This window comes from Panthera pardus, unplaced genomic scaffold (assembly GCF_024362965.1).
Source record: "Panthera pardus isolate Hobbes unplaced genomic scaffold, ASM2436296v1 HiC_scaffold_24, whole genome shotgun sequence".
Taxonomy (NCBI): domain Eukaryota; kingdom Metazoa; phylum Chordata; class Mammalia; order Carnivora; family Felidae; genus Panthera; species Panthera pardus.
In genome coordinates this window covers 128,107,825-128,129,636 of record NW_026526810.1, presented here as the reverse complement: position 1 = coordinate 128,129,636, position 21,812 = coordinate 128,107,825, and the positions used below count along the sequence as shown (strand labels likewise).

At 37.7% G+C, this 21,812-nt stretch overlaps 1 protein-coding gene across 1 annotated transcript in view; it reads left to right on the top strand.

Annotated features, from left to right (window-relative positions):
• Nucleotides 1-21,812, top strand: part of BTBD7 (BTB domain containing 7) — an 87,323-nt gene that overhangs the window by 16,589 nt on the left and 48,922 nt on the right. Inside the window, 2 exon segments of the mRNA XM_019462111.2 lie at nucleotides 12,882-13,069; nucleotides 13,786-14,865. Coding sequence (XP_019317656.2) covers nucleotides 12,988-13,069; nucleotides 13,786-14,865 — 1,162 coding nt within the window. The 5' untranslated portion in view covers nucleotides 12,882-12,987.

The following is a 21,812-nucleotide window of genomic DNA, read 5'->3' as shown; positions in this document are numbered from 1 at the left end:
CTGTTAGAGCACATGGACTCAAACATGTTAAGGATTGGAGGAAAGCTTCAATATCACCTTTGTTTCATCGGGCACTATGCAGTAATGAAGTTATGCCAGAGATGGCTTTAGGCCTCAAAAAATGAACAGTGTCAGGGAGCTTGTCTGGCTCAGTCAGTAGAATATGTGACTCTTGATCTCGGGGTTATGGGTTCAAGCCCCACATGGGCATAGAGCTTACTTTAAAAAAAAAAAAAGAAAAGGAACATTGTCACTTCTTAAACTCTCTATCTTTTGCAAATATTGATAGGACATTTAGAAATCATTTTCTCAGAAGTAAATGATCATATTGAAAGAATGCTGTATTGTAATAAATATCTGAGGGTTCCCTCTAGAATCGAAAGCTAGGAATATCTTGTTTTTAGACTTCTTCCTTTATGTATGGTGTTTGTATTATTTCTTCCTTAGTATGTCTCTTTGTGTCACAGACTGTGAGTCTGGAATTCTCTCTTGTCCAGCAAGAGAGCGGATGCAGAATTGAATATGAGAGAGGCTAATGTTCTAGAGGAGACAAGAGCCCCGAACCGGAGTTTCATCTCCATATTTATTGAGCACTCAACATCTTACACACATGGTGAATGTGAAGAAAACAATCAGATAGTAATCATTAGCTTCTGTGAGTAAGAAGCAAAGGGTCAGTGGGTGAGTAGTATTTGTGATCAATGTACATTGGTACCAATGGAAAGTAATTTCCTGCAGGTGATATAACAAGTTTCTCATTATCCCATTACAGTATCTCACTAATCTTGGGCACTTTCACCCCATGATGGTGCCTTTCCACCCTAAGCTTTTTTTTTTCTAAACCATTTATGTAAGTATAAGGAATTCTTGAACCTATTTCCCCACATTTTTGGAATGTGTAGCCACATCGGTCCTTTATCCACCTCTTTCTGGGAATTGGCCTCAGCTTTAAATGTCTAAACCCATTTTCCTTGTTACTCTAGTTTACCGACATATTGTATGCCCTGTGTTTCTTCTAGGTTCATAGCATTGCTGACCAACTGGTCATGCAAGGTAGAGACCTCATCATTATTCCCTTCTTCCTTTCATCATCCCCTCACTGATTTGAGATGTTCTGTGGTAAGGACTTCATAGGGATTATCTCAATTTTTTATTACTAGATCTCCTAAACAAACGCAAAATAGTGTTTTAAGATGCAGACTTACATTGCATAAACAGGGCCTAGAATATCTGTTTCAGTCTTATATATCTGGACTGTAATATCCTCTTCCTGTGTTTCTTCTGCAGCAAGTGGGTAGCACAGGATGAGCAGTGGAGTCAAGGGAGGGGAGAGGAAAAAATTTTTACCATAGTTCCAAGAAAGGCCTCAAATAATCATTATGAGGGTAAGAGTTTTGTCTGATTTTCTACTTCTTGTTTTACCGAAGAGTCCTTGTTGGTGCCTCTGCTAGAGGTCTTTCTTTTCTAGCTGACATTTCTCAAAACTTGTTCATCATCAAACCAGTTTCTTTTACTAGCACCTCTGTGTACAAAATTCTTTCTTTCTAACTACAGACTTCAGAAGAAAATTAGGAGGAACACTCTTCATTTGATATGTCAACAAAAATTATACAAGTTTCAGAATGAGTGGCCCTTATTAAGGCTAATGCCCCATTATAGGTAGCTTGCCATCCCTTTTCACTGAAAATTTAAAGTAATGGGGTTTTCTCCCATATCTATTTGGACTCTTCTAGTCTGATGGATGTGAGGAAAAATAAAATTTTAATACGGAATTCTTTCTAACTTCTAAATTGTTATTATTTTCCCATTTATAACAACTTAAATAATTCATGGAACCATTCACATGACTATTCCCTTGATGTTCCAGTAGTTTGGAATTTGATGTCCTTAAGAAGACTGCCTTGGATGAGGATACCTTTGAGCGTTTGTACTCATGTTTCTGTTTTGTTCTGTTTCTGCTCTTCTCCGTGCGCAGCCATTGTCTCAGGCTTACTATCAGGCTCACCCAGCATGTTTATTGCTGTTGTTGTTGTTGTTTTTTATCTCTCCATCTCTACCACTAGAGTCCACAGAAACTCATCAACAAGAAATATGTCCTTGTATTTTTTTTAACATTTTCATAAGTTGTTTTCAGAAAATGTGAGGGTTTTTTTTTTAGCTTTGAATGGAGTTTGTGAGAAATTCCATGTTTTTTTCTTTTAAATTCAGTTGCTTCGAGTATATTGTCTGGTTTCAGCTCTCTTTCTCTCTGTAAATCATTTATAAACTCAAATCTAGACTGAGATTTCTTATTGCCTTCTCTGAATCATTCAGAGCTGCTTTTTTATATACCACTAAGCCAACAGTAAAAACAGTTGACCGTGATTAGAACAGCAATTTTATTTATTCACTCAAATATTGTGCGCTTGGCTCAAAACTCGTCTTCCTATCATGAACACAAAAGCACTAAATGACACCATTATCTTATAAGACAGTTGATTGGGCAGTTCTATAATCTGTCTTGGAGGGCCTCATACTCATTTCCACCCTTGGCTTACAGGCTCTTTTTCCTAGCTATTGGAGAACATTTCCCCCATTCCTGAAGAGCTACCTCAGCTTGGGGGATATAGCTGCTAGAAGACAGCAAAGACTTGGGGGTCGGGGATGGCTGGGCCAAGCAGCTCCTGCTCTGGTTGCTGTTCATGTCACTGTTCTGGCCCCTGCAGCCTCACCAGATCTCAGTTACCACTGCCAGAGGCCCAGACAAGGGGAATAGATAAGAGCCCCCAGGAGCTGAGAGTCAGGCTTCCAAACCTTTTCAACCCTGTATTCCCATTTTTCCACCAGTTACTTTGGGAGTATCTTATTCTGAGGTTCTAGGTCTGCGTGAGACATTTTGAATGTGAGCTCTGAGATAAAGGTTGCAGAGTAAGAGGCTTATTCACATCTTCACTGTGTAGCCGCATCGGTCCTTTATCTACCTCTTTCTGGGAGTTGGCCTCAGCTTTAAATGTCTAGAAACCGACGGACAGCTATTTCAGAATACCTCAACATCTCTAAGACATCTCTCATTCAGGCCAGGTCAGACCTGGCACAAGACCAGGCCCCTTATGAAAACCCTTATCGTGGGCTGTTTCTGCTTTTCATGGTCAGTCCATATTACTTTACTTTTAACATTGTGAAGTAGGCGATAGTGTCCTCATTTGGGGGATTAGGAAAGCCGGGTCCTTATTAACGGTTTCTTGGAGTATAGCAAGAATCCTCCAATAAGTCTTCTTGCATCGAGTATCTTCTGCATTCAGACCATCTAGTGGTCTTTTAAAACAAATGTAAGGGTGCTTTCCTCGCACTGTTCTGTGCTTTGCATCGGTGGTTCCCCTCTTGTGTTCTGAGTAAAGGCTCAACACTTTAGTGTGGGATTTGAGGCTTTTTGACCCAGCCCCTGCCCATACACTTAAACATAGGTACTCCTTAGGCCCTAGACACGTTATTTATCAATGTTGGTAGATAATCGCTAACATTTATTCACTCGAATGTTGTGTCTACTTTGTGTTCTGGGGTAGTCAGTAAGAAAGTTAAGCTCAGTTTGGTAGAAATACAATCACACTGCAGTGTTAGTGGATAATAGAGGTACAGGGTTGTGAGAACTGGGACAGGGACGCTGACTGGGACCGGACTTTTTCCCATCTATTCATCTTGTTTCTTCTAACTTGAATGACCTTTCCTTTTTTGCTTGATGCACTCCTATTAATTCTTGAAGGTCTGGCTCTAAACTACGAAGCCAGAACAGTAGCCTTTCCTTAAATTTAATGAGAAATCCTGTTCAAGGTATAATCACCCCTGTATTCCTAGGGCCTGTCAGAATACCTTGCACATGGCCCGTGCTCAGAGTTGGGTGGGTGGGTGGGTGGGTGGGTGTATATGGATGGATGGATGGATGATCAAACATAAACAAGTGTCGTCCTGCCATCAAGGAGCACATATTTATTTTTGAGAGAGAGGGAGAGAACACAAGCAGGGTAGGGGCAGAGAGAGAGGGAGAGACACAGAATCTGAAGCAGGTTCCAGGCTCTGAGCAGAGCCAGACATGGGGCTCAAACTCACAAGCTGTGAGATCATGACCTGAGCTGAAGTTGGCCACTTAACCAACTGAGCCACCCAGATGCTGCCAGAAAGGTGCTTTTGCTTTGATTTCATAAGCTACCCTTCCAGTTAAGTCGTTTTTTGCTTTATATGAGAGAGCCTTTTAAGCACCAGAAGTAACACTGTCAGGTGTGTGCTCACTTCCCACTTCTGGAATGGAACTATGTTTGTCTGCTCTGGAAACTTTGCCTTCAAACATTTTGGGGAAAAAACTACAAAGGTAATATTGTCCATAGATACAAGAGCCTTAAGGCCAAGCCTGGTTCTGCAACTTACCAGCTCTATGACGTTGGGTAAGTAACTAAACCTTCCATGCCTCATTTTCCTAACCTCCCTGTCTTTTTCTTGTGCAAAGTGGGGATAGCAGTAGACCTGATTTAAAAAAATTAAAGGAATTAATTCATGTTCAATGATTAAGAATGGCTGGCTCATAGTTATTGATCAGTATTATAATATGCATATATTTCTTCAGGTTTTTTTTTTTAATGTAAGAAGCTAATAACAAACATTTAAATTCTAGCCGTAAGCTTTATACATCAAATTTAAACATTTAAATATAAGCCAAAACAATTTTGACAGTTCTGAGATCTGGATGATACCGGCTTGAAGGCTCAGTATGCTACCTTTTGTGTATTTTTGAAATTTTTCATTATACAATTTAAAATCAGAAATGTATAAATATAAAAGTTTGCAAATAACATTTTTTTCTAAATATAAAAATTAGTTTAAAGTGTACTACATTATTTCTGGCAAATATTATAATTTTATGAAATACTCCTTATTTAATTGACATTGAAATCTTTGTATATATTTTATTAATGGTTGATACAATGAGACTTTCCTGAAATGGAAAGATTTTGCCTGTCTAGATTTTTTTCAGATGAAGTCTCTGATGCTTAAAGAGAAATCCAATAATAACTATTTTACTTTACCTGGAAAAGAAATTTCCTTAGATAAGTCAATTTTGAACCTTAGCCATAAAGCTTCAAAAATGTATGTTTCTTGATGACAATAGTTTTTTGATAGCAATGTTTATAATTCTTTTTTTTAAATTGTGGTACAATATATATAACACAAAATTTACCATCTTGACCATTTTTAACTGTACAGTTTAGTGGTATTACGTGTATTCATATTCTTGTATAACTGTCACCACCATCTGTCTCCAGAACGCTTTCATCTTCCTCAACTGAAACTCTATACCCATTAAACAATAACTCCTCATACTCTCCCTTTTCCCCGCTCCTGACAACTGCCATTCTACTTAGGTCTCTACAATTTTGACTATTCTATGTGCCTCATACAAAGGGAATCATACAATACTTGTCTCTTTGTAACTGGCTTATTTCACTTAGCATAATGTCTTCAAGATTCCTATGTGCTGTAGTGTGTATCAGAATCTTTGTCCTTTTTAATTTAAGGCTGAATAATATTCCATTGTGTGTACATACCACTCATGCTTATTCATCCATTCGTTGATAGATACTTGGGTTGCTTCTGCGTTTTAGCTACTGGGAATAGTGCTGCTATGAACATGGGAGCACATGTCTTAAAACCCTGCTGTCAGTTCTTTTGGGTGTATAGCCAGAAGTGAAACTCCTGTATCACATGGTGAATCTGATTTTAATTTTTTGAGGAACCTCCATGCTATTTCTCACAGTACCATTTCCACAACATACCATTTTATGTTCCTACCAACAGTACACAGAAGTTTCAATTTCTCCATCCTTGCCAACACTTATTTTCTGTTTTATTGATAATAGCAATCCTAATAGGAGTGAAGTGGTATCAAATTGTGGTTTTGATTTGCATTTCCTTATTGATTAGGGATGGTGTTTTTCATGTGCCTAATTAGGTATCCATATACCTTCTTTGGAGAAATGTGTTTAAGACCTTTTCCCATTTTTTAATCAGTTTGTTTGTTTGTTTGTTTGTCTGTTTTGGTTGTTGAGTTATAGGAGTTCTCTATTTTGGATATTAATCCCTTATCAGATATATGATAGGCAAATATTTTCTCCCATTCCATGAGGTTATAATTGACTTCAAAAACAAGGTTGACCAAAAGAAAATTGAAGGCCCTTTCCAGCTCCATCACTGTGGCTTCCCTGCCTTAATAAATGTTTAATGGAACAGAATTTTGTCTTTCTTTAATAAGCTGCTACTATCATAAACGCTGTTATGTGTCATTGGAATGTGTCATTGGAATGAGTGGGGTTTGCGGTGCTGGGTGGAGGTCCTCTGCCTCTGTATTAGATGGCCCCAGAGGAGACATATGAGCCTAGTTGGTGGCTTTCTGAACTCCCTTCCAATCTGGTCTCACGTTTTTGAAGCGATCTTCTAACAGCAAGGGTCTACTGCTGACTCTTGCTTCTGACTTAACTGTTCACAGCTTCTCTTTGTTTTGTTGTTTTTAGAATGTATCCAAGGATAGAATTGAAGGTTACAAAGTAATCCTGGCTTTTTCACTTAGTATCTCTGAAATCTTAAGCAAGTTGCTAACCTCTCAGCCTCATCAGTAGAAGTTACTGGGAAAATCAAGTGGGTTAATTCACGTGAAGTTCTAAGAACAGAGTCTGGCATTTTGTAAAACCTCAATAAATGTGAGTTGTTATATTAAAACATGCTTGGGGAATGAGATGGATGTAGGAAGTCTTATTCCTCTAACTTGGGTTTTAGGAGGATTTTTCTTTTCTTTTTCTTTTTTAAGTTTTTTTTTTTTTTTTTTTTTTTTTTTTTTTTTTTTTTTGAGAGAGAGCACATGTGCACAAGTGAGGGGCAGAGAGAGAGGGAGACAAAGAATCCTAAGCAGGCTCCAAGCTGTCAGCACAGCCCAATGCAGGGCTCAAACCCACAGACTGTGAGATCATGACCTGAGCTGAAACCAAGAGTTGGATGCTTAACCAACTAGAGCCACCCAGGCACCCCAGCAGGGTTTTTTTGGTTTTTTGTTTGTTTGTTTGTTTGTTTGTTTAAACTTTGTCTTATTTCTAGCTCTGGAAGTGTGAGATTTAGCTGTAGGGGGTTGGCCTTCTTCCCACTTGGCCCCATTAGACCTGGGCTGTACATATTCTGGCATCCCGTCTGGTTTGTACCCCTTTTCACTCTCAAGTATACTGGTGTGATGGTACATTATATGGTTACCTTAAATTTGACAGGAGTGTGGGATTATCATAGTTTAGCATTTCTCTTTTATTAATTGCTTTTCATGAATATTCACAGGTGCCCCACATTCCTATCCTTCTATATCCTTCTATAGTTCTATAACTATAGCTAATAATCAGAGTAAGGAGAAAACATGTGTTTAAAAAACTTTTTTTAAATGTTTCTTTATTTTTGAGAGAAAGAGAGAGCACGAGCAGGGGAAGAGCAGAGAGAGAGGGAGACACGGAATCTAAAGCAGGCTCTGGGCCCGGGGCTCAAACCCACGAACTGTGAGATCATAACCTGAGCCAAAGTTGGATACTTAACCGACTGAACCACCCAGACGACCCAAGAAAACATGTTTTTAAAACCCAAAATCCACTTGCCTTTTTCCCCCCTTCGTACACTAACATTTAGTATAAAAATAACCCCCTGCTCCATCCTTATTTTTCAAGCCAGTGTCATACAACTTGACTGGATTTTGGGAACCCTGTATCAGCTTTTTTATTTTACAGATGCTGAGACTCCTACATCTCAGTTTCAGTTTATAAAAATTGAGATTCATAGAAGTTAAACATGATTTATCCCATGTAAGTGGTAAGTTAGTGACGACAGTACTCTATCCCAGGTAACTTGATGCCCATTGTTCCCTCTACTGTGTAAAGCAGTAAAAAGTGTTTTTATGGCAAAGGTCAAGGTTTTCTGAAGTGTATCATCCAAGTGCATTATGCTCTATGGGGGCAAAGGCTCCTTTGGATCGTGCGGAATATCTCTTCTTGGAGGTTCACAGTGCACCTTCGCACTTTAAAAATGCTGAATCCTGAGAAACTTAACAGAAACCCATGGGGGAGGGGAAGGAAAAAAAAAGAGGTTAGAGTGGGAGAGAGCTAAAGCATATAAGAGACTTTTAAAAACTGAGAACAAACTGAGGGTTGATGGAGGGTGGGAGGGAGGGGAAGGTGGGTGATGGGTATTGAAGAGGGCATCTTTTGGGATGAGCACTGGGTGTTGTATGGAAACCAAATTGACAATAAATCTCATAAATAAATAAATAAATAAGCTGGAAATTTCTGAAGTAAAGAAATCTATCAGTTTTGTTTAGTCCTGTATTTTCCAAGCTTTGGAAAAACTCGTTGGAAATGCTGGTCTAGGTTTTTTTGGAAGGCAAGAGAGGTTGATTTTTTTTCCTGAAAATATTCTCCCAAGATTAATTCTGTTGCCCTCAGTATCATTTTTCCCCTCAGTTGGGTCAGCTACAATCCCTGAAGCTTGTTGTAAGCCAGTTTGATTTTGACTGAGATTTTATTGAGATTGGTCATATTGACTGTTAACAGAGGGAGCTCTCCCAGAATGGTGATTCTAGAAAAAGGATTTATCAGCTTTCTAGGGCCATTTGCATCCTGTGGGCCTCTCCCAGTCCCGTAAGCCTTCTCTTTTGCTTTCCTTTCCTTTCCTGCTGTATCATTCAAACGTTGGATTTCATCCTATTTTATGTAGGAGACAGACGAAGCTTGCCTAGAGTGAAAATAACCCTGGAGAGATTAAACTGTGACTTATTCTCATTTCCAGCATCTAAAGACAGTGGATTAGATTAAGAACTAAATAACATACTACCCTGTTCCATATGGCATAGGCTTTTGGTTACTTAATAAATAAATAGATAAAAAATAAACAAAATTGTTCTCTGAGAATTTTGAGAAATATGGCTTTAGTACTATAATTGCACAGTCAGGGTTACCCCCAGGATTTGGAATTGGGGACATAAGATAGACTTAAGGTTTATATCTGATCCAGAAAAATCTCTCCCACTAAATCTTTCCAAGATCCTATGTTTATTTTAGTATTAGAGCTCCAGTAGGAAGTATGAATGTTGCCCCAAATCAGTTCATCTTGAAGGGGATCCCTATTGACTAGGAACTACGAGGAAGAAAAATTCTGTCCCTAAGTCCCAACGAGACTTTTATTTCAAGTCACCTCTCCAGGGTTAGACCCCAGCTGTCCCTGTGGTGCTAATTACAGTGGCAATTGGCCAAGCGTCCTTATCTCAGCTTGTGACTTCCCTAGTGCTTGCTGGGTGGTCTTATGTCTCCAGTGGGGTGGATGATGTCTTGCAACCTTTGGACGGTTGCTCTAGAATATCTAATTACACTCATTGTAAAATTAACCTTTAAAAAAAAAAGGAAAAAGAAAAAAGGCATTTTTGACATGGTTTAAATTTCAGACAGGCCAGTGCAAGAGTATTTTGTGTCCCCACAAACCTTACGAAATTCTCATTGGAAATAATTCTCCTGTGTGTATTTGCACACTTTGTTACAGTGTGACAAAGTGAGAGTAGGAACTGTCCACTACTATGGACACGCTGATTTTTCTTCATCTAGAAGCATGGTGCCATTCTTCCTTGTTTTGTTTCAGCAGCATACTTTGTGCCATGTTTGCAAGTTTGCTCTGCAGTCATTAAAAATTAAAAACCAGGGGCTCCTGGATGGCTCAGGTGATTTTGGCTCAGGTCATGATTTCACGGTTCATGAGGTAGAGCCCCACATTGGGCTTGGAGCCTGCTTCGGATCCTCTGTCTGCCTCTCTCTGCCCCTACCCCACTTGTGCACATGCGCTCACTATCACTCTCTCTCTCTCAAAAATAAATAAATGTTAAAAAAAAATTTTTAAGCAGACCAAAAAAAAAAAAAAAACCGAAGCAATATGTAACTTCAAGAATGAGTGAAGAAGGAAGTGAGAAGAGACCTACTGGAGTAGGGACACTTTACCAGCACTTTTTACCATCTGTTACTTCCACATTCAAAGCCTATCTTTTTGGTAAAGCTCTCTCATTTTGCTAAGGCTTTTATTTTGCATAATGTTTTTATTCTAGATTTTTTTTTTAAGATTTTATTTTGGGGGTGCCAGGGTGCCTCTGTCAGTTGAGCATCCAGCTTAGGTCATGATTCCAGGGTTATGGGATCAAGCCTGTGTTAGTCTCCATGCTGAGCGTGGAGCCTGCTTGGGATTCTGTCTCTCCCTCTCCCCTGCTCACATGTGCTCTCTCTCTCTCTCTCTCTCTCTCTCTCTGAAAACAAAACAAAGATTTTATTTTTTTATTTTTTATTTTTTTAACATTTATTTATTTTTGAGACAGAGAGAGACAGAGCATGAACAGGGGAGGATCAGAGAGAGGGAGACACAGAATCCGAAAGAGGCTCCAGGCTCTGAGCTGTCAGCACAGAGCCCGATGTGGGGCTTGAACTCACAGACCGCGAGATCATGACCTGAGCCGAAGTCGGCTGCTTAACCGACTGAGCCACCCAGGCGCCCCAGATTTTATTTTTAAGTAATCACTACACCTAATGTGGGGCTTGAGCTCAACCCCGAGGTCAAGAGCCACAGGCTCTTTCTGTTGAACCAGCCAAGTGCCCCTGGATTTTTCTTAATATATTATTTCAAATTTGAGAAAGAATTCTCTGTGCTATTTTTGTGGGTTTTTAAAAATATTTATCTTGAGAGAGGGTGTGGGGGGAGCGGGAGAGAGAAAAGAAAAGAGAATCCCAAGCAGGCTCCACACTGTCATTGCAGAGCCCCATGCAGGGCTGGATCTCACCAACAGTGAGATCATGACCAGAGATGAAATCAGGAGTCTGATGCTTAAAGGCCTGAGCCACCCAGGCACCCCTATTTTTGTGTTTTAACTAGAAATCTTCAGTGAGAAAAGGACTTAGCCTGTAAATGAGGACACAAACTTGGCTTCTAGGACCCTAATTTCTTTTAATGAATTGCTAAAAGTACCTAATAGAAACTTGAAGCTTTTGAGGAGCTCAATTTGAAAACTAAGATTTATTAGACTTAACTGTTTCTGAAGTTTAAACTAAAATTAACACAGGCAGATTTAATTTCTGTTTTATAAGAATTGACAACACTTAATGTCAACTGTACTTCAATGATAAAAAAATTTTTTAATTGACAGTGTTAGAAATTACCTAAAACAGCCCCTTCTATAACATTGCTAATATTTAAGAATAGAAAACTGTGAATTTAACTTACACTAAGCATCAGACTTTAAGAAAACAGACTTTGCTGGAAGTAGTTTTCTGTACCATTTAGTGTTTACAAAATAGTATGTGAAACTCTGGATTCTTTGCTAGGTAGTTCTTCTTACAGAATGCACTGTCACGTCTCTGGCTACCCATAGCATCTGACTTCAGTAGCATGCACCAGAGTAAAAAGTCTAACATACTGTGTTTTCCTTGGTAGGTAGGTGAATTTCAAATAGTAATTTGCTTGTGTGAGTGTATGATTTGATTGAAGTTACTGCCACTTTGCATAATATCTACTTTGTAGAAGGATTCCTAGTCTTGAACACTATAGGTAGATCATTCTATGCTTAAATTCTCATATATATACGTGTATATATATACACATAAATATATATATATATATGTGTATATATATACATATATATATAGTGGGAAAAGATTGAAGGAAGCACAAATGTTAACAGTGATTTTCTTAACCTTGTTTTCCTAAGGTTATGCTGTGTCAGTAGCAGAGATGAAAATAAATTCTAGGAATCTTGACAAAGTTCTTTTTCTAGCAGGTTTTTTTGTGATTTTGCATGTGTGTATTTAACTGTATTTGTTAAAACTTCATCCTTCATTATGAGGCTAGATTAACTATTTCCTGGTTGGCTTCCTAATAATTCCAATAATAGGTGTTAAATTGTGTGTTCTCTTAAACCGTTATCCCTTTCAGTCAGGTAAATTTAATATATCCAGATGCTATACAAATATAGTATTCCTATTAACCCTATTCTCTAATATTAGAGCTTTATATCTTAGTGCATATATCTTCTGCTGGCAGCTCTGAGAGTTAAGCTTCCATAGTATGGAATTTACTCTCTAATTGTTAAAATTACCTCTTACTGGTACCGCCTCAGTTAAGTCATCATATCAGGTAATAGCAAGCAATGTATTTAAGTTTATTTATTTATTTTGAGAGACAGCGTGAACGGGAGAGAGGCAGAAAGAGAAAGAGATTCCCAAGCAGGCTCTGCCTTGTCAGCACAGACCCTGATGTGAGGCTTGATCCCACAAACCGTGCATAAGATCATGACTTAAGCCAAAATCAAGAGTCGGATGCTTAACCGACTAAGCCACTTAGCCGCCCCCAAAGTAGTATTTTTATTTCAGGACTTCACAAGGAGGATCAACTTCTGGTATCAACCTCTTCAATGTTTATAAATTGCTTAAAATGTTAGATTATAATAACTGGTGGTTGCCTCTAAAGAGTAAAAAGAATAAATAATTTTTTTCAATTTTTTAGTCTCTACTTTTCCCTATGATTTGAAATACTCTTTCCATAATTATATATTTAAATTAGTCTGATTTGTTACTTTTCATTGCCTTAGAAAGTACATAATTGGTACGTTTTATGGCTCAAAATTGCAGCTAACACTGATTCATAATTCAAGTTTAACTATTTGTTTACATTTTCTGAAATTTTTACATGTGAATTTGACAGCATGTCATTTGCAAATAAAAGCAGTTTTCAGTAGCTTGTTTTTTTTTTAAACTGTGCAATTTGAGATACATTTGAAAAAATGAATAAAATTATTTTTGTTTCATATAAAGAAATGGATGAAAAGAGGCTGCTGGATCCAGGGTTGAAAGTTCGTAAAGGCCTCTGGGATTACACTCTGAAGAACCAGCAGATGGAATGCCTGAGTGACTGAAGAAAATGGGTGCTAATGCATCTAACTATCCTCATTCATGTTCCCCGAGGGTAGGGGGAAATCCTCAAGCCCAACAGACTTTTATAGGTAATGGTTTCAGTTTTTCTGATTTCATTTTCTTTTGTGAATATGAATAGAATTGTGTCTTCAGTGGTCTTTTTGGATGAAAAGAGAATTGAATTGTGAAGAAGTTATTATAGGTAATGATTCTGTAGCATCCAGATTTTTCCCCCAACAAATGTGAATCTGGCTTGTATGATTTTTATCCTAACCAAGCTGCTGTAGCACCATTGATCTTTTCTTTGGTGTCTTAACCATAATTGCCATCTGCCCCTGGAAAGCTAACAATCTCCACTGTTGTGAAAATAATGAAATACATGCTTCTTGTGTCCTGGTCCATTTATTTTCCCCAGTGCAAAGCAGCCTTGGTGTAGTTAAGGAAAAAAAAAACATTTCACAATTATATATAAGTAGTATTCTGAATTTACAAATCCAGTTAACTCTCATTTCCTAAAATTCCATCATTAAAATCTATGATATCTGGGTTTTGATAGCCAGAGAACCAAAAGCATGTTTTCAAGTAAAGAATAATCTGCTCTGTTAGTCTCTGTTCCTTATTTAATATAAAAATGAATGATTTGATCTTTTAAATTTCTTTATAGAAACAAAAGTCAACTTTATTTGAATGGTTCAGGAACGTCTTCTCTAAAAATGTCTAGCGTGAAATATGTGTTAAAATGAATATTGAAAATGAACGTTAAGAACAAAGAAATACATTTTCATTTGTTTGATTTCCTTTTTAGGGACATCATCCTATTCTCAGCAAGGCTATGGTTGTGAATCGAAATTATATAGCCTTGACCATGGCCATGAGAAACCACAAGACAAAAAAAAGAGAACCTCTGGCCTTGCCACCCTCAAAAAGAAGTTTATTAAGCGTCGAAAATCTAATAGGTCTGCCGATCATGCCAAGCAGATGCGAGAACTCCTCTCTGGGTGGGATGTTAGAGATGTTAATGCTTTAGTGGAGGAATATGAGGGAACTTCAGCCTTAAAGGAGCTTTCTCTACAAGCCAGTTTGGCTAGACCAGAAGCTCGGACATTACAGAAAGATATGGCCGATCTTTATGAGTACAAGTATTGTACTGATGTAGACTTAATATTTCAAGAAACTTGTTTTCCTGTTCATCGTGCCATTTTGGCAGCAAGGTGTCCATTTTTTAAAACGCTGCTTTCTTCTTCACCGGAGTATGGGGCAGAGATCATTATGGACATCAGTACGGCTGGTATAGATATGCCCATGTTTTCTGCTTTGCTACACTACCTTTATACAGGAGAGTTTGGAATGGAGGACTCAAGGTTTCAAAATGTTGATATTCTCGTCCAGCTTAGTGAAGAATTTGGAACACCAAATTCCCTTGATGTAGATATGCGTGGACTTTTTGATTACATGTGTTATTATGATGTCGTCCTTAGTTTTTCTTCAGACTCTGAACTGGTTGAAGCTTTTGGTGGAAATCAGAACTGTTTAGATGAAGAGCTCAAAGCTCACAAGGCTATTATTTCAGCACGGTCCCCGTTTTTTCGGAATTTATTACAAAGGAGGATACGGACTGGTGAAGAAATCACAGACCGAACTTTGAGGACTCCCACAAGAATTATATTAGACGAGTCCATTATACCCAAAAAGTATGCGAAAGTTATATTACACTGTATGTATACTGATGTGGTGGACCTCTCCGGTTTGCACTGTAGCCCCTCTGTGGGGAGTCTCAGTGAAGTTCAGGCTCTCGTCGCAGGGAAGCCAAACATGACCAGGGCAGAAGAAGCCATGGAACTTTACCACATAGCACTGTTCTTGGAATTTAACATGCTTGCACAAGGTAAGAAATTCTAATTTTCAATTTTGATTTCTAGAATTACATATTTGTCTTCCACATTGAAAACACAGCCAGTATGTTCTATGATTTCACTGTTTGGGATATGAGGGGGTCAGTTTTTTCAAATGTATAGTTACGAAATTTGAGAAAGAATCGAAGGTTAGTATTAACGTGGCTGTTCATTTAGTGTTAAAACCAAGCATTCAAAACTAGTGACTAAGAGCAATAGATGAGATGTGAGGCTCTTTTTCCCTAATGTAAGACAATAGGTGTGGGAATGTATAATAACCACCTGCACTCCATCCACACCCAAGCTTTGAACTAGCCTCGTTTCCCAGATTTCATGGTTATTCTTGATCTAGGACTTCTTGGGTAACTTAGATTCTCATATTTATACTCAGTGAGTTATTGATGCTTAAATGTTTAGAAGAATGAATATTTATTCCAAAAATGAAGAGAGTCACATTTGGATACAATGTGTTTGAATCAAAGAATTAGGCAGGGGTTTTTATTTAAATTTTTAAATATTCTGTATCTTCTTTTCAAGCTCAACTTGTACATCAAGCAACAGCCTACAGTGTGTAAGGTCAGTGCTAGACTCCTGTGCCTTCTTCATTTAATTTAAACCTTTTAGGTTAGGATGGCACATTTTTCTGTTATAGGCAAATGAATACATGAAAGTAACATTAAAGAATTATAGATCCATCGGTAAACATTAGAATCTTAAAATTTCAGAGCTAGAAATCAGCCTTCCACACACAGCAAAGAGAATTTGCTGTCTTGAAAAGATGCATTCTTTGCTTTCTGTGACCATATATTAAAACAAGTTATATGACATGAAATTACTTGAGAAATTCAGCTAATGAGTATTTGCTAAAAGAACATTAGAAGTTACCAATTAGAAGAAAATGTTAATGGCTGGGGTAAAACACAGGAATTTAATGAAATAAGGAATAATGAAAGCTAAGCACATTTTTCTAACTTGAAAATAAAATGTGTGTTGTGTGGCTCAATCAACAAATTAATGGGACTTAGAGAAATGAGATAAAAGCCTCAGTTAAACAACAACAACAAATTAGTTAATACAATGAGAGGAATTATACAGAAGAAAGCATTGATAAACCTGAGTGAAAAAAGTTGAGATTTCTGCTACATAAAGAGTCTTTTAAATTATCTTTTTAGCAATAGTACTAATTTAGTCTTATTACCACAATCAAAATCGTTAAAATATTTTGTTAACTTAAAATAATCATTAAGTTAATAATAGTAGGCTATTTTGATGTCAGGCTAGGAAAGTGTGTTCTCAAAAATAACCTAGCAGCTTGACCTACCACTATTTTATTCTATAAAACCGAATTTGTCAGAAAATGCGTCTACAGAAAAATTTGAAGGTTGAAACATTATTCAAAAGATATAATAACCTTTATTTTCTCAAATTGGTTTTATTTTTTGACATGTTTAACTAATAAGAAACTGAAGTGTATTATATACGCTTTGCTGTTTTTAAAAAACAGGAAAGCTGGGCTCCTGGGTGGCTCAGTCCATTGAGCATCTGACTCTTGATTTCCGCTCAGGTCATAATTTTATGGTTCGTGAGATTGAGCCCCATGGCAGGTCAGCAAGGAGCCTGCTTGGGATTTTCTCTCTCCCTCTCTCTTTCTCTTTCTCTTTCTCTTTCTCTTTCTCTTTCTCTTTCTCTTTCTCTTTCTCTTTCTCTCTCTCCCCCCACCCCACCTCTGCCCCTACCCTGCTCACTGTCTCTCTCTCAAAATAAGTGCGCTTTAAAAATTTTTTTTGTAAATGGGAAAGCATCCCTTAATACAGGTTTTTTGGGGGTAGTTAAGTTTTAAATGAAAAGTAAAATTATGAGCCAGCTCTTAGATCTTAGGTAGTACTTCATCTAAGGTTCTTTTATGTTAAGTGAGCTTAATTTTTTTTTAATCATTTAGCTAGAAATTGTATTTTTTAGTACACTTAAAGATATAGAACAACACTCCTTGTGCATGTCTTGGTTACTGTAAAAAAAAAAAAAATTAAAAAAAAATATATATGTATATGTATGTATGTATGTATATATTCCCTCAAACCTGGGTGTCAGGTTTCCTGTCTCCTTTTGTTATGCATATACAGAGTTGAGGTTATTTGGTATTTTGGTTTTTGCACTCCTTGTAGGCCTTATTTTTCTCCCATGCCCATGGTATTCAACCAATCCTATTAGTGCTTATAACAGACTACACCTTTAACACAGTTTTTACCTCATTTTTGTGGGAAGGAGAATATTTGGTTGCTTGGAGAGGAATTTTATACCATGAAGTTTAAGAGCTCAAGCTCTGGAACCAAACTGGATTTGAATCCTTCGCTATCATGTTTTAACTTGCTTGACCTCAGGGCAAGTCACCTGTCTAAGCCCCTATTTTCTCGTTTATAAAATCAGAATAGTAATGTGTAAAGTAGCATTATAAGGATTAAAAATATATAATATTAAGTGATTTGACTGGCACCTGATACATAGTTAGCATTCAGTAAATATTAGCTGCTAAATACTATTCATCAGAACATATTTCATTCATTACCATGTTCTTTTCTAAAACTTTATGTTTAAAAATAATTTTATAATTATATTGATTAAACCTAATACTAATACTTTATAGATTTTTATTAGGTTATTACTGATTATAAGTTTTTCTTACAATTTTATCACTGGTGAGATGGGACATGCCACTTACCAAACTATTGTAAATGTCTGGCTGTTTGTCATTTTACAATTGGTTTTTCTCAGCAGGAGTTCTACAAGCAGATTAAGCCTGTGATACTCTGAGGCATCTATGGTATCTAATGAATTAGCATCTCTCAGATGCATCCAGCATGATTATATGATAGTTATGTACCATTTTGGAGAAAATTAAGAAAATAGTCACCCAAATCATCATCTGTGATTAAGACGAGGGCTTAACTTCCAGTTAAAAAACACTGTGAGACTAGCCTGTTGGGCAGCTTGAGGGTTGGAGTGTACTGTTCTCATCCTTGTGTCCCCTATGCCTGGGACATGGTGGGCATTCAGTAAATGACTTTAAATTAATGACGGTTACTTTTTATTCCAAACTAGATTTAACTTCAAAAGTTAAAGCCCAGTTTTAAAAGGAAACAAATTCTGTCAGGGAAGGCTAGGACCTTGAGACTAAATACGTCCTTCAAGATGGAGAGGTGATTTAATGGTTTCAAGAGTATCATAAAAAGAGGCAGTATAGGCAGACAGCCAGAGTGGTGTGGATAAAAGAGTAGGTTCCTGGCCTATACTGAGAATGTGTTTTATTCAGACAAATAGGCAGTGACTATTAGGGAGGTGGATTACCAGGTAATGGGGCCTCAAATTGCTGGCCTGGCATTGTAGGATTAGATTTAATTTCACCTGATATCCTACATCGCAGATTAAACATAACTTTATCTCTGTCTCCTCCAAAGCCCTAATAGTATAGTAAAGAAGTAAAACAAATATAAACCCTCAGGACAAAGATACCTGAGAGGAAAACAACAGAGGAAAAAGGATATTGAAAATTTTGGAAGCTGGAAAGCAGATCATGACTGATTATTGGCTTACCAGAGAGGAGAGGTCTGTAACTCTAGATCCTATAGAGGAGTCTACTGAGGATAAGGGAGGCATTTCACAGGGGCTACTTAGTACTCTAGAAAGAAGGGATAAGCGTGGTGAACTAAAAAGAGATTTGATTTTAAGTCTGAATACTGAATGGATGAACCCTTTCCCCCCACCATGGAATTCACCTTTATAGGTGGCGTGTGTCAGAAAGGAATGGGGTTTTGTTTTACTTCATAAAGTGAGCTGGTATTCTGAGTATGCTGTATTAAATAATCCATATTCTCTTCTGATTTGTGCGATCTTTCATTAAGTTCCCACATAAATATGGGTCAGTGCTTTCCATTTTGTCTCCATAGCCCATTTGTCTGCTTTTGCATCAGTATCACTTGTGCCAGGTGACAAATCCTAACCTGCCCTTCAGTTCTCTTCTCTATCCCCACCCCTCCCCCCACCAAACACAATAAACCTGAGATTTATTTTTTGAAGAAATTGAACTACAGAGATCTCAGATCTGGAAATAGCTATGAAAGGAAGGGTGGGGGTGTGGGGTAAAGCACAAAGTTGAAATCTGAATTTATGTAAAAGCCTACAAACTAAATGTCAAAATCACTCCTCTTCCCTGCTCTAGTCCAAGCCAGGCAGATAAAAGATTAAAAAAACTGGAGCTCTGGCACAAAAACAGACACTCAGATCAATGGAACAGAATAGAGAACCCAGAAACGGACCCACAAACGTATGGCCAATGAATCTTTGACAAAGCAGGAAAGAATATCCAATGGAATAAAGACAGTCTCTTCAGCAAGTGGTGCTGGGACAACTGGACAGCGACATGCAGAAGAATGAACCTGGACCACTTTCTTACCCCATACACAAAAATAAACTCAAAGTGGATGAAAGACCTAAATGTAAGACAGGAAGCCATCAAAATCCTTGAGAAAGCAGGCAAAAACCTCTTTGATCTTGGCCACAGCAACTTCTTACTCAACACATCTCCGGAGGCAAGGGAAACAAAAGCAAAAATGAACTACTGGGACCTCATCAAAATAAAAAGCTTCTGCACAGCGAAGGAAACAATCAGAAAAACTAAAAGGCAACCGACAGAGTGGGAGAAGATATTTGCAAATGACATATCAGATAAAAGGTTAGTATCCAAAATCTATAAAGAACTTACCAAAAAACAAAGAGTCCAGTGAAGAAATGGGCAAAAGACATGAATAGACACTTCTCCAAGGAAGACATCCAGATGGCCAACTGACACATGAAAAAATGCTCAACATCACTCATCATCAGGGAAATACAAATCAAAACCATACTGAGATACCACCTCACACCTGTCAGAATGGCTAAAATTAGCAACTTCGGCAACAACAGATGTTGGTGAGGATGTGGAGAAAGAGGATCTCTCTTGCACTGCTGGTGGGAGTGCAAACTGGTGCAGCCACTCTGGAAAACAGTATGGAGGCTCCTCAAAAAATTGAAAATAGAACTACCCTATGACCCAGCAATTACACTACTAGGTATTTATCCAGGGGATACAGGTGTGCTGTTTCAAAGAGACCCATGCACCCCAATGTTTATAGCGGTACTATCAACAATAGCCCAAGTATGGAAAGAACCCAAACGTCCATGGATGGATGAATGGATAAAGAAGATGTGGTACACACACACACACACACACACACACACACACACACACAATGGAGTATTACTCAGCAATCAAAAAGAATGAAATCTTGCCATTTGCAACTACGTGGATGGAACTGGAGGGTATTATGCTAAGTGAAATTAGAGAAAGACAAAAATCATATGAGAACTTTAAGAGACAAAACAGATGAACATAAGGGAAGGCAAGCAAAAATAATATAAAAACGGGGAAGGGGACAAAAACAAAAGAGACTCTTAAGTATGGAGAACAAACAGGGTTACTGGAAGGGTTGTGGGAGGGGGAATGGGCTAAATGGGTAAGGGGTATTAAGGAATCTACTGAAATCATCGTTGCACTATATGCTAACTAACTTGGATGTAAATTTAAAAAACAAAAATTAAAAAATAAAAATAAAAAAATAAAAACAAAAACCACACACACACACAAAAAACAAAAAAACAAAAAAACAAACCCTGGAGCTCTAGAAATAGTGAACAGCCCAAGAGCATATAGACTGGTGTGGGTACTGATGCGGGGGAGTGCCATGATGAAGTTATGCTCAGGAATTACATGGTGAAAAAACCAGTTTGCCTTCCAGTTCTGCAAAGAAGAATAAGTCAGCAAGCCTGCTTTTGCAACAGAGTTTCCACACAGCTCTTTAGTGCTTCATTCTTAAATATGAAAACCCATCTAAAGTTGAGGAAAACTTCCAAATTGACACACAGATGAGAACGAAGTATTAGAAGAAACCGTTGAAGAAAGCAGAAGAAAACTTCAACAGAAGCAAAATGCCCTTATATAGGGGTCCCTGGGTGGCTCAGTCAGTTAAGCGTCCAACTTTTGATCTCAGCTAGGTCTTAATCTCAGGATCAGGAGTTCAAGCCCTGCGTTGGGCTCTGTGCTGGGCGTGAAGCCTATTTTAAAAAAAAAGGGAAAAAGCCCTTTTATAAAAGCGTTCTGTTGAATCAATGAGACATAAATAGGATTCTGTAAGAGTAAAGACAGCAGCTGTTGGAAATAAGGTAGCAGAAATGAAAAACACATAAAAAGATTGAAAGGTAAAATTGAAGAAATCTAGAAAGTAGAACAACAAAGATGGACAAATAGAACTATAGTATTGGTCCAGGTGTAACAATTTAACAAGCAGTGGTTTTAGAAACATACGAGAGAAAATGGAAGAGAAGCCAGTGGTAATATAAGAAATACTGCTAAAGCTAAAGGAATTTCTGTATTAAAAAGTTTTATCCCTTTCTCTAGGGAACTCTAGAGAAAAAGAGAAGATTCTACAGTGTTGCAGAGAGAGAAAAATTAGGTTCCATACAAAGAAATAGGACTCTGAATACTGTTGAACTTTTCAATAGCAGCAGCTGAATGCTGCAATCCAGTGGCATAGTGCCTTTAAAAAGCTGATGGAAAATTATTTTCTACACAAAATTCTATATTTAGCCAAACTGTCAATCAAGTGAAAGGCTAGATGAAGGCATTTTTTTCAGTCTTGCTTCAGAAAATTTTTCTCCCCTGCAACCCTACTGAGGGAAGTTATTAAGGATGTGTTCCACTAAATCATGAAGTGAACCAAGAACAAGTGTGGGACCCAGAAAATGGGGTCAAACACAGGAAATAAGAAAGGGAAATCCTAAGTACTAGCTGTATAGTAAGTCTAGTGGGCATCAAGTCTAGACTGGACTAGGAGGGTGAAAGTCTCCAGGA